The 12,003-nt window shown below is 42.4% G+C and overlaps 1 protein-coding gene across 1 annotated transcript in view; it reads right to left on the bottom strand.

Moving 5' to 3' along the window:
• TMEM47 (transmembrane protein 47) overlaps positions 1-10,170 on the bottom strand; it is a 30,534-nt gene extending 20,364 nt beyond the window's left edge. The window contains exon 1 of the mRNA XM_081794144.1: positions 9,837-10,170. Within this exon, the coding sequence (XP_081650270.1) occupies positions 9,837-10,062 (226 nt within the window). The 5' untranslated portion in view covers positions 10,063-10,170. The remainder of the gene's footprint in view (positions 1-9,836) is intronic.
• Between the last annotated feature and the right edge of the window lie 1,833 nt (positions 10,171-12,003).

The raw sequence follows: 12,003 nt of genomic DNA, 5'->3' as shown, positions 1-12,003 counted from the left end.
ATTTAATTATTTCCATCAATTGTACTTTAAGAATTTATTTTGAGATTAATGCTATATACTTCCGAGTTGGACAATAAGCCCATATCCTCATATATGAAAAATTGAATTGAAATGGTGCTGTTATTTTGTGGAAAAGGAAAATAACTATTGACTTAGCAGCCAAAATATTTCCAGAAGTATCAAATGATATACTTGAGTTTTTTAGTCTGCATGTGGCAAATGAAGTGGAAAACCAAAAGCATTACTGAGGGAGTTGAAACTTTGTTTTCTTGGCTAAATTGCATTCTGACCTAAATCCGTCAGTGTTGCATTAATTTCCTGCTACTCCATGAGACGTAGACACAAACAAAGGCGGGAAAAGAAGAATTCGGATTCTCATTTCAATAATTAAAATGACAATGTCTCTTCAAGTAAGTAATAGCAAATCTAACATTCTTCACGTGCAAACAGATGTTTAAAGCAAACAACTATGTGTCTTTTACAAAATGACAGTATAGACACTGCCATGTGCTGTGCAAAGTGAAATGGAATTTTAGAAAAGGACCTACTTGAGGTACGGTGTCAATCAAGTTGCAATGATACAAATTAGAGTCCTACTCTTCAGGACAATTTATAAATTAAAAAATGTGTCAAACTGCAGGGCGAACCTGATTTTAAGCACATAAACGACCCCTGGGTAACCGCGCAAATAAGTGATGCAACAACTTTAATGACCAAAGTGCAGGTCAATTTTGCCAAAATTCTATTAAACTCTGGTTGTCCAAAAGTGCCAGACAAGTTACAAATTTTCAATTTATGACAGCTTCGTTCAAGTCTCTTGAATTATTTTGTGTTGATGTTAGAAGAATACACATCTCCTTTTCTTTAACAAATAAAGGGTCGTTTTAGCTGCTTCACAGAATTCTCTTAGAAAATTTGGTGAAAATGCAATTTATCATCTAAATACCATAACATATGGGGTCTTTTCCCCAAAATAAGACCATTATATACAGTGCTTAGCAAAAAGCCCTTCTTTTAAAGCATGTTTCAGAATTTAGATAAAAAAGAAAACAAAAAACAAAACTACACCATCACCACTAAGGACTGTTGTTTCTTACCATGTTAGAAAGCTTTCATTAACATTTGATGGTAACTAATATTATCTAACAGGTACTGGTATTTCTCAATAGTAATTCCTAATCATGGTATTTCCATAGAGTTGTGATGAGTTACAATGAACATTTTTCCTTCCCTACTCTTAGGAAAAAACCTACGAAGGTTGCAATTTTGCGATTTAGAAAACTTGGATAATTATCTGGAAAAGCAGGAAGAAGACCCGCACACGGACGAGGACACGTGGGGAAGAGAGAGAGAGAGGAGAGAGAGAGAGAGAGAGCGAGAGAGAGAAAGAAGGAGAGCGAGAGAGAAAGAGAAAGAGAGAGAGAGAGAAAGAGAAAGAGAGAGAGTTAAGCGTCCGACTTCGGCTCAGGTCAAGAGGTCTCTTTCTCTTTTTCTCTCTCTCTCTCTCTCTCCCTCCCCCACCCCCTCCCCAACTCAAACTCCTGAACTGTGAGATCATGACCTGCACTGCAGTGGGACAGTAAACTGCTCGCTGCCTGCCAATCAGTACTCGATCTTCCTCTAATCAACTAAAAATCTGTGATGGGTTTAGAGTAGCTATTAACAGTCAAAAGGTAGATGGAAGACAACTAGACAGTCACCCATGATCAGTATTAAGATACCTTCTTAGTAAATATGGGAGGGATAAAACTAGTAAGTTAGTGGTTTCCTGTTACCAAACTTCTTTAGAGGAAATCTCTTCTATCCCTCTGCAGAAGTTGAACTAACATTTCCTCCTTTACATTAGTTTGTACATTTATATGAATTTGTTAATTTGTTTGAAGGAAAGTGTTTCATTCATCACTTCACCATCACTACCTGGCACAGCGCTAGCTAACTGGCTAACTGTACCAGGATAATGCCTACTCCCTGCTATTAAGTCAATGACTATATTTTAACAAAGTTAACTTTGGGTTCGTGTGAGACCTTAAGAAAGAGGAAAGATCATTTCTCTCCTTAAGTCACCTAATGGTGCTAGGAATAGACACCAGGTTGCATTCACAAAGTATTATGGCAACATTTTGATCAACTTTTGGTTTAGGGACCTTAAAACATGAGAGCAATAAAACACCTTTTGATGGAAATTTGAGTTGTTTGTGGGTGTGCCTTTAAACACATTTAAGGATATGTCATGTCGCTCGGGGACCCCAACTTCTGTGTTTAAACATCTTCTTGCTAATAAACATATATTTTGAAAAGAGAATTGATAGGTGACGTGTTGAAACATGCCTCATTAAACTATCATTTAAAATCTCCCAGTTAATAAGCTAGTAGAGACAAAAATAATCTCCTAGGTTTTTTGTTTTTTTTTTTTTTTTTTCGGTGCTCTGGGAGCCATGGAGGCCTCATTTTTATAGGTTTTCTGTTTTGTTTTCTTTTTTAATGGGAGTCTTTGGTGCCAAAAGAACGAAGACTACAACAGAATAGAAAAGTGATGATGTACTAGTGTCTTAAAATCCCACACAAATATAGAAGCAAAAAAGGGTAAGGAATGGTGTCCTTGTCTAATTTTCAAGGGAGATGATCCAATACTTTGAAAAGACCGGTAAGATTTAGCTGTCAGTGCCTTTCACATATAAGGATGAAATTCTAAGGAAAAATCCATCTCTTTTGATAAGTAAATGTATCTTTTTAAAAATAAGGTCAGAATGCAGTAAAAACTTGATCTAGTGAAATTTATATTCATTTAATCAATTTAAGAAACTTACATGACTGCCTTCCACATATTTTTCAATTGTGATTCAAAGTAGAATTAAACAGATGTTTTAAAGTATTCTATCACAGGGGCGCCTGGGTGGCTCAGTTGGTTGAGCATCTGACCTCAGCTCAGGTCATGATCTCACAGTGGTGAATTCAAGCCCTATGTCAGGCTCTGTGCTGACAGTTCAGAGCCTGGAATCTGCTTCAGATTCTGTGTCTCCCTCTCTCTCTGTCCACCACCCCCCCCACCGACTCATGCTCTGTCTCTCTCAAAATAAAAAAAATAATAAAAAATGAAAATAAAGTATCCTATCATGGAGAAATTTAAAGAAAAACAAGTTTTGGGGCGCCTGGGTGGCTCAGTCGGTTAAGCGGCCGACTTCAGCCCAGGTCATGATCTCGCGGTCCGTGAGTTCGAGCCCCGCGTCGGGCTCTGTGCTGACGGCTCAGAGCCTGGAGCCTGCTTCCGATTCTGTGTCTCCCTCTCTCTCTGCCCCTCCCCTGTTCATGCTCTGTCTCTCTCTGTCTCAAAAATAAATAAACGTTAAAAAAAAATTTAAAAAAATAAAGAAAAACAAGTTTTGTTGATTTTTAAGGACTAGTCATGACAACAGTGTAAATTTAATGATAATTAACATCTAAAACTTAACAGACTTATCAACATGAGTCTATTTGAAGACCTTAAATTCTTTGTGAAATCAAATCTTGGATGATAAATAATCTTATAAAAAAGTAGACATCTAGGGGTGTCTGGGTAACTCAGTCGGTTGAGCGACCAACTCTTGATTTCGGCTCAGGTCATGATCTCACAGTTTGTGAGTTATAACCCCGTGTCAAGCTCTGTGCTGACAACTCAGAGCCTGGAGCCTGCTTCGGATTCTGTGTCTTCCTCTCTCTTTGTCCTTCCCCTGCTCACACTCTTGTCTCTCTCTCTCAAAAATAAATAAACATCAAAAAAATTTTTTTAAGAATTTTGAAATATTTTCTACCCCAAATGTGCTATGATTCTGCAACTCAGTATATGGGCAATTATCAGGAAAAGAATTATGTTATTAAAACAAGGGAAAAACAAGCAAACAAAAAACAATGCTGCAACTCCAATACCTTTCTAGCACTACAAAACATGGCTCCTGTCTTAAATTTTAACATTTTAGGGTCCACGTACAAAGCATGTATCTCATCAGACTCATACACAACTTTCTTTAAAAAAACTAGGGGCGCCTGGGTGGCTCAGTCGGTTAAGCGGCCGACTTCGCCTCAGGTCATGATCTCGCGCTCCGTGAGTTCGAGCCCCGCGTCAGGCTCTGTGCTGACAGCTCAGAGCCTGGAGCCTGTTTCAAAATCTGTGTCTCCCTCTCTCTGACCCTTCCCCGTTCATGCTCTGTCTCTCTCTGTCTCAAAAATAAATAAATGTTAAAAAAAAATTTAAAAAAAAAAAAAAAAAACTAAAATCTTATCAACAATATGAAGTAGCAGATTAGGTCCAGATTCTTAATTGGTTTGAGGCTCGGTCATTTGAGACTATAAACCAAAGACTATAAACCACCTAGAGAGGGTAGAAGTTCTCTATTTGTAGACAGAAGGCTAGTCCCCGGGGAATCCAGTCTCCCAGCCATTTCCACCAAGGCTCCAAACCCAGTGAAACCATTTGGAAGAGGATCCTGCAGTTCCAGATGTTCCAGTCCCCAGCCATTCAAGTCACCCTCAGCTATGCCCCCAGATATCCCAGAGCCCAGATAAACCATCCTCATTATGTCCTATCTGAATTCTTGGCCCACAGAAGTCATGAGCATAATAAAATGATTGTTGTTTTATACTACTAACTTTGGGGGTGGTTTGTTTCCCAGCATTAATAACCGGTACTCTTTTGGAAAAAAATCTGTCTCTACCACTGATTGAAAAGTTGGTAAATTTATAAAAACCCAGAAAAAAACCTGTCTTTACCACTGACTGAAAACTTGGTAAACTTATAAAAACACCTGATCTCTTCAATAACATATAGGGATAACATTAGCTACCTTGCAAGTTTACAGTGACACTGGGAATAATTGAGATGTCTGCTGTGTAACGCTACTGACAAAATAGGTAGCTATTAGAAAAGAGTTGTGTGATCATGATCTACCAAGATCAATGTTAAATGCTTGGTAATCCATAGCAAAATTTAAAATCAAAACTAACAGCACACTTCATTATTCAATGCAAAGATAGTTTACCTTTTAAGTAGAGGGGCTCCTCAATTATCCAAAAAAAATCTGCAATATTTGGGTTTGTTTTTCTGAATACATAATAAGGAGGAAACACAACCCTAATGAGCAGGTACTTTTACCTATATAATCTTAATGACAAACCATTTGAGGACATTAAATTGTATGAATTCACATGACTGGTCAAGTGGCCAAGTTCAGGGCAGTTTGAATCCAAAGTTTTATGTATTGTCCACAACACTACTCTGCCCTCTCACAGGATTAAGTTATAATTTAGCATTGTTCATAGACAAGTTTACAGTGGTATTTAGGTGACGTATTCCAGGGAGTTATTTTGAAGCATCTACAATCCTTTTCACTAATATATCTAGTAGTACTGGATGTATCTATGGTCTTGCTAAGTGGTCTTACTATTAACAGAAACTTGAAAGAAATTCCTAAAATATATTTATGACAGCAGGAAAAATCTATTGCTTGAGATATGCCTTTGTTTGTTTTGGTTTTATTGTGAAATGGTTTATGAAAGGCAAGGCTTCTCACACACTCATCAAATCCCTTTGTTGACAAAGACTGATCTAAATGGTTCCCTGGAGATTACAATCATTCTATAAATGTGAGCAAAAGAGGAACTATATCTGCCCACAAATTAAAACGTCCTCTGTAAAAGTCAATCTTGGGAGCTTGAAAATCTTAGGAGACGTTAAAAGAAAATCATCATGAAGATCGTGAAAGAAGTAATACCTGGTTTTCTTCAGTTTATTGAGAAAGTTTTGGTGCTGAGTGCTACTCTTCATATACTTTTCCACCCATCTATCCTGTGCAGGTTAAATAAAACTGCATTTGTTCTACTTAAGTACTTTTTCGGAAAGCCAGAAGAATATCTAACCATCCTGACCTCCAGGCTTGAGGAGCTATTTGTAAACACTCATCAATATCAACTCATACCAAGCAACAAGCTGAACCTTTCCTGGAGTACATCACATTGTGAGGTTTCCCAATAAAATTCTCTTTCCCAATGAACGTATGGATTCAAAATATGCACGGATGATATACAACTGAATTCAGGATCACTATACCTCTGATTTTCTAAGATTTGCAGGTGTTTAGGTAGTTTGGTTTATTGTAAACTACGACCTAAGACGGGTTTTCTTATATTGCCTTTTAAAGTAGAATTTTATACTACAGTTTTAAGAAAATGAGCTACATATATAGCACTCTTAAGAAAACTTCTTGTCAACTAAAAATAATAATATTCACCTGTTATTAGCACACAGTGCACTGCCATTTCAAAACTGCCAGTGACTCATGCTACAAATGTAGCTATTTTTAGGACAGTGCACAATGATGTTAACAATATTCCTTGAAAAAGGCACTATTTGATCAAGTATTTCATGGATGAAAAAGCTGGATAGATTTTGTAGATGGAAAGATGGATAAATGCACTTGTTATATCCTAAAATCACTCTCAGTAAAACGTGTTCATTTGGCCATCTGCATGTCCTTGCTTTTTGCTTAGTCAATAAATCACACAGACATCAAAAAAAGCAATCTGCTTTATATGAAATAGCTATACATATTTATAAATTTTCAAGAAGAAACATAAAACCACCCTAGAGGTTACATAGTATGTGTGATGTGGAGTTTAGGGATCAGCACTCTGCAACCACTTGGATTTGCACTAAGGATTCTTTTGTAATGGCTGTGGCTGTGAAACCCTCACAACTGTATTCTAAAGCAAAGTTATCAAAACTAAATGTGACTAAGCAAAAGCCACAAATATGACTGCCATTTAAAAAAACACAGGATTAAAGATTTATTAAAAGGCTGCCAAAATCAGTAGTGGGGAAAACTATCTTTAGAAATTCTGTGGCCGGCATGTGAGTACTACCTATTCTAAACTTCCTAACAAGCATACTTTATTATTATTTGTTTCCACAGCGAATGACAGTCTATTAGCCTGTCCTCTCACCTGTCCTTTTGCAAAACTTATAGCTTTGGATGAACGCCTGGACTGTCCCCCATACACTGAACTGGAACACCAGAGAAAAGCATTACAGTTGACTGACACCGGATTACTGGTTCCTACTAGAAATGCTGACGCAGCCTTCAACAGACCAGCACACAAAAGGCATGTTTCTGCTTTCGCTTAAAACCATAAAACGGGTATAAGCAGCAAACAATGCATATTTGGTACTAAAATTAAAACGCAGCTTTAAAAATAACGGCTGAGGGGAAAGTTTCCCTAGGAACTGGGCCTAACTAGGACATATTGTCGTCAGTAGAAACATTCCTGAAATTTCCCTTCTGTAAATACAAGCTTGCCTCTTCATAGCAGTTTTAATTCTAATTAAGACAAAGGTTTTTAATTAAGCCCTGAAGATGCTGGTGAAGGGCCTTCGGTAAAACTGTCCTTGGTGGTTCCTCTCGAGGTAATTCAAGAGACAATGAAGTGGATCTCTTAAAATCTTCAGAGAAGACATTTCCCTCCCTGCTTTCTGCTACTCCACACAGCAAACAGACTAAGCTGCCTGCCCTTTGGAACAGGCAAGAAAATTGCTCCTTTCAATTCAAGCTTCCCTCTTCATTTCAAAACATTTGTGGATAGAACGTTCAAGTTCACAGAACATTTTAAGAAAGCACATTTTGTAAAGTGGGGAGATGGAGCAATTTTCCATATTTTGTTTCCTTTCCTCCTGCACCCCCCACCCACCACCTTGGAGAGGAAAAATGAACTGCTACTACATAAAGAAAGTCAAGAACTTGTTCCAGTTAGCTTCAGACAAAACCATCTCTATGCCTCCCACCTCATTTGCTCACCAACTATACTTTTTCTGGGATGAAAACTATTTTAAGCAAAATAAAACTGAAGCTGATTTTCAGGAACCCAGATAGAAATAAATGCTGTGGTGTGAGTTTCAGCAAAAGGGTAGAATAACGGGAGTGGCGGGGGGGGGGGGGGGGGGCGGACAGCAACGGTACCTGCCTCCAATTTCTACCTTGTAGACAGACCTCTTATCACTACATTGGCATTAAGCTTGGGTCTCCCTATTTCCTTGCCCAGGGAGGAGAAAAAGCTGAGATAAGGGGTATGGAGGCAATTAAGCGAAGATTAGCAAACACTGCATACCGTTCAACAAACTAGAGCTGGCTTCTCCCCATTCCCTGCATTCCTGGCCAAGAGAAAAGCGTACAGGTCTGAAAAGAAAATAGGAGTAGAAGCTGGTTTCTCTAACCTATCTGAAAAGTCTTTATGCAATCAGGGGGCTATTATTTCAGGAGACAGGAGAAAGGGGCAAAAGATTCACGTTGCTAAGGAGACAAGCTGAAGCTGGCATTCCTACATAAATTTCCATTTCTATTGGAGAGGGCAAAGAAAAGATATTCTCTCCAAAGTTTATTTGGATCCCCTGGTTACTGGAGAAAGGCATTTTACCAATTTATTTTATCTTTAGTTGTAAACAACCAACCCTGAAAGAATTAGAAGACCTAAATGTTGACCTCCTGCTGCCAACCAGTCCCCTCCACAGTGAATTAAACAACAAAGACGAAACCCGTCAATGGAAATTTTGAAATCAAAGAAAAAGCCTTTTGTAAACAGAAAATTAAATTTATGGAAGAAACTTAACCAAGTGAACTAATCTTTTTAAAACAAGAAACCAAAGACAAAAGTAAAACGGATTTGTGTGGCATTTGTGCTATTTCAACTTTCTTGGAACTTGAAACGTTTCCAGGAAAGCTTCATAAATAGTCCCAGAGAAGACAAACTGTCAGGAAGGAATTTAATCGGTTTCTTGGGGGGTGCCTGTGGGTAAGTGGGTAAAATCACGGGCAGGTCCTCTGCCTTTATTACTCTTTCTCAGCACTGACCCCAGCAGCTGAAGAATCAAGATTAGCAAGGAAAAGGGGTTTGCTGCAAGAAATCGGAAGTTGGAAGATTTCTGCTAAGGGCATAACCGGGGCTCAAGGGAAGGCAAGTGGGGGTCAAGGAGAGTAAATTCCCCCTGAGGCTGGGAAACCCCAGTGACTATCCTTTTTTCCACCCTGCACCTCATCCATTTGCCGTTTCCAGTACTAGCTCAATACGCCACAACTTTCCAGGCATCTGTAAGTAGCTCATGGAGAAGAGAAAGAAAGGTCTGGAGGAGAGAGGAGGTATTCGGAGAGGAAAAGAAGGGCAACTCACAACCAACGACGTGTCACCAAAAAAGGAAAGGAAATTACGCCTGTCTTCCAACTTTCCACATCCCTCAAAAATTTAAGGAAATAAAACCCAAACCGCAACTCCTTGGGGAAAACCCAGACAAAGTGGAGTAGAGCTGGCAGAAACGTGGGCACGAAGAGGTAAACTCGGGCAAATTCCTCCTTGAGAGTGGAGGGAGAATAGAGTGGGGAAGAGCGAGCAGAGAACCCACAGCGTCTCGGTGGAGTTGGGGCGTTTATGCTGGTCTTTTTTTTTTTTTTTTTTTTTTTTTTAAAGAGAGTGTTGAAGGCGTTGCGTTTTTAACACAGCCACACGGTTCTCGCCTTAAATGATAACAATGACCCCAAATAGCATACGTGTTACTCCAGAGCCCGAGGAATGGCCACGGGAGGACGGAGAGGGCGTGGGACGTCGCATTGGGTCTGGCGGCCCGGACGGAGGAGAGGCGAGGGGTGGCCATCAGGGAGGCGGCTGCAGCCCCAGGGTCCCCGAAGGGGCAGGCTGGAGCGGGGCGGACAAGGGTAGGGGACCCAGAAGGTTGGGGAGGGGCGGAGAGGCGGTGGCCGTCCGGGCAGTGGGGCGCGGGTTGGTGCGGGGCGGGAGGCAGGGGTCGCGGCGCGCCGGGCCCTCACCGCTGCTGAGCGTGGACTCGCAGTGCCAGATGTCCAAGCTGGCGGGTTTCCGGCAGGACTCCCACAGGGACAGGTAGTACTGGTGGTCGGCCGTGACCCAGGCCGGGCTCAGCACGGCCCCCAGGTCCAGACACAGCGCCAGGAAGATGCACACCAGCCCGACCAGCTTCAGCGGGGTCAGCACCGACACGCGCACCTCCTCCATGCCGCTGCCCGCCGAAGCCATGCCCCGGGCGCCGCGGCCGCCCGCCCCGCCGGAGGCGAGGTCGCCAGGCGGGTCCGGAGAGCGGGGAGCCCGACCTCCTCTGGAGGGAAGCAGCGGAGCCGCCGCGCACCGGGAAGGTGGGTCTGCGGGGGCTGCCGGCCCGGGTGGGGGGTCTTCGGCAGCGGCAGCTACGGCGATTCCGCCGCGGACCTTCGCCGCCAGCCCCGCGCCGCGCTCTGCCGGCGCCCGCTCCGCCCCGGCGCGGTTCGGCTCGCTCCGCCCCGGCCCCGCCCCAGGCTGCGGGAGGCGGTGACGAGCGAGGAGGGGCGGTGAGTCCGCACCCGGGCGGTGTCAAGCTCCGGCTCCAGGCTCCGGGCTCCAGGAGCCAGAGGCTCGCGAGCGCCCCGGCCCTGGGCAGTGCACGAAGCCGGTCCCACTTCTAAGAACCCCCTTGCGTGGCGCGCGCGGAACGAGTTGTCTCCTCCACGGTGTCCGGCACTCGCCGAGCCTGGTGCGAGCCCTTCACCTACGACCGGCTACGCGGGACAATTCCTTGCAGCAGCTTGGTCTCCGGCCCCGCCCCGGGCCGTTCTGGCTCCGGGGTCGCCTCACTTCCCCCCACCCCCCCTACGGTCACGTGGGTTTCCTTTTCTCAGGGAGCCTGGGTGGGTCCTTTTCTGGAAGGCGTCAGCTGTGAATCCATACGTTTCTTGGGCTGTGGCTGTTACAACAAAGAACGGTACTCTGTGTCTCTCTGATGAGAACTTCGTCCTCCCCCCATCCAATTTCTCCTCCCGGGGGATTTGAAGGAAGGAGGAGAAAAGTGACAAAAGACATTTTAGTTTTCTTTTCAAACCCAGGACGAACTCAGTCTTGGACCCAGGAACCCCGCAGTTTTTCCTATTTCCTAACTTTCCCACAGTCCTGCTGCCGCTTCTATTCTCTGGGCTCACGTCCTTTTGCGCCCCCTATGAAGGGCAATTGCTCTGGGAGCGCAGGCGCTAAAACGGGGATGAGAGCTGCAAATTGTGAAGTAAACCTTACTTGCTTTTCTGCTGCTCTGTTGTTTGATTGCGTGTTGACTAAAACCTTTTTTCATTCGGCTTTGCACTGTGCCAAGTTGGATCTGAATCCCTCCCAGGTCATTAACCTGTTCCTGTGCTCCGCAATACCCAGCCCAGGGCCTGACATAGGAAAAGTGGCATATCCTTAGGCAATCAATCTACATATATTTATTGCACACGTACTGTTCGAACTGAGGATTCGAGCCAATAAGACCTAGCCCCTGTTCTTAATGAGATTCACTCACTCGTTTGTTTGTTTTTCTATATGTGAGGAATAAACACCCCTACAAATTGACTTTCCAGTTCTGTAATTGACTAGTTCAGCTTGTGCTTGTGCTTGTGTGTGTTTATTGTATCTCTTTGACTACTTTCCATTTTTCCTATAAAAGAAGCAATTTATTGAATAGACCATTGGGGATGGGGATGTTCCCAGATCTTTCACCATCTGGAAAATTTGGTAGAAACCCAAAATAGTGGTTTACATCTAAACTAAAGAATGAAAGAAATGTCTTCTCTCTTTTATTGAAACACTGTCCTTGGCACTGAGGGATTTCATACTTATCTGTTGCTAACAATTTCTTTCCACATCTTTGTTGTAACCACATCTTTCCATAGGGCTGACTACATTTTGACCAAAGCAACATTTTGAATGTAAGAAACAATCGAGTTAGCATCAAATGATTTGAGAATAAGAATCAGCGCAATGTAAAATAAAAACCCATGTTTTTTTTTTACATCTGGAAATTAGAAAACTGGCAACTTTCCCTTACCTCTCATTTATGATATATAGTGCTCTTACAAAAGAATGCCTAGACCCCTCTGAGGTTCCTAACCTCTAACATCCAATAAACTTCTCAGTCTCCCAACCTCCCAAGCAGAAAGAAGCCTACATGCTTTT

Source organism: Panthera onca, chromosome X (assembly GCF_046562875.1).
Source record: "Panthera onca isolate mPanOnc1 chromosome X, mPanOnc1 haplotype 2, whole genome shotgun sequence".
Lineage (NCBI taxonomy): Eukaryota > Metazoa > Chordata > Mammalia > Carnivora > Felidae > Panthera > Panthera onca.
The sequence above is the reverse complement of the archived record's forward strand: the minus strand, read 5'-3'. Positions and strand labels throughout refer to the sequence as shown.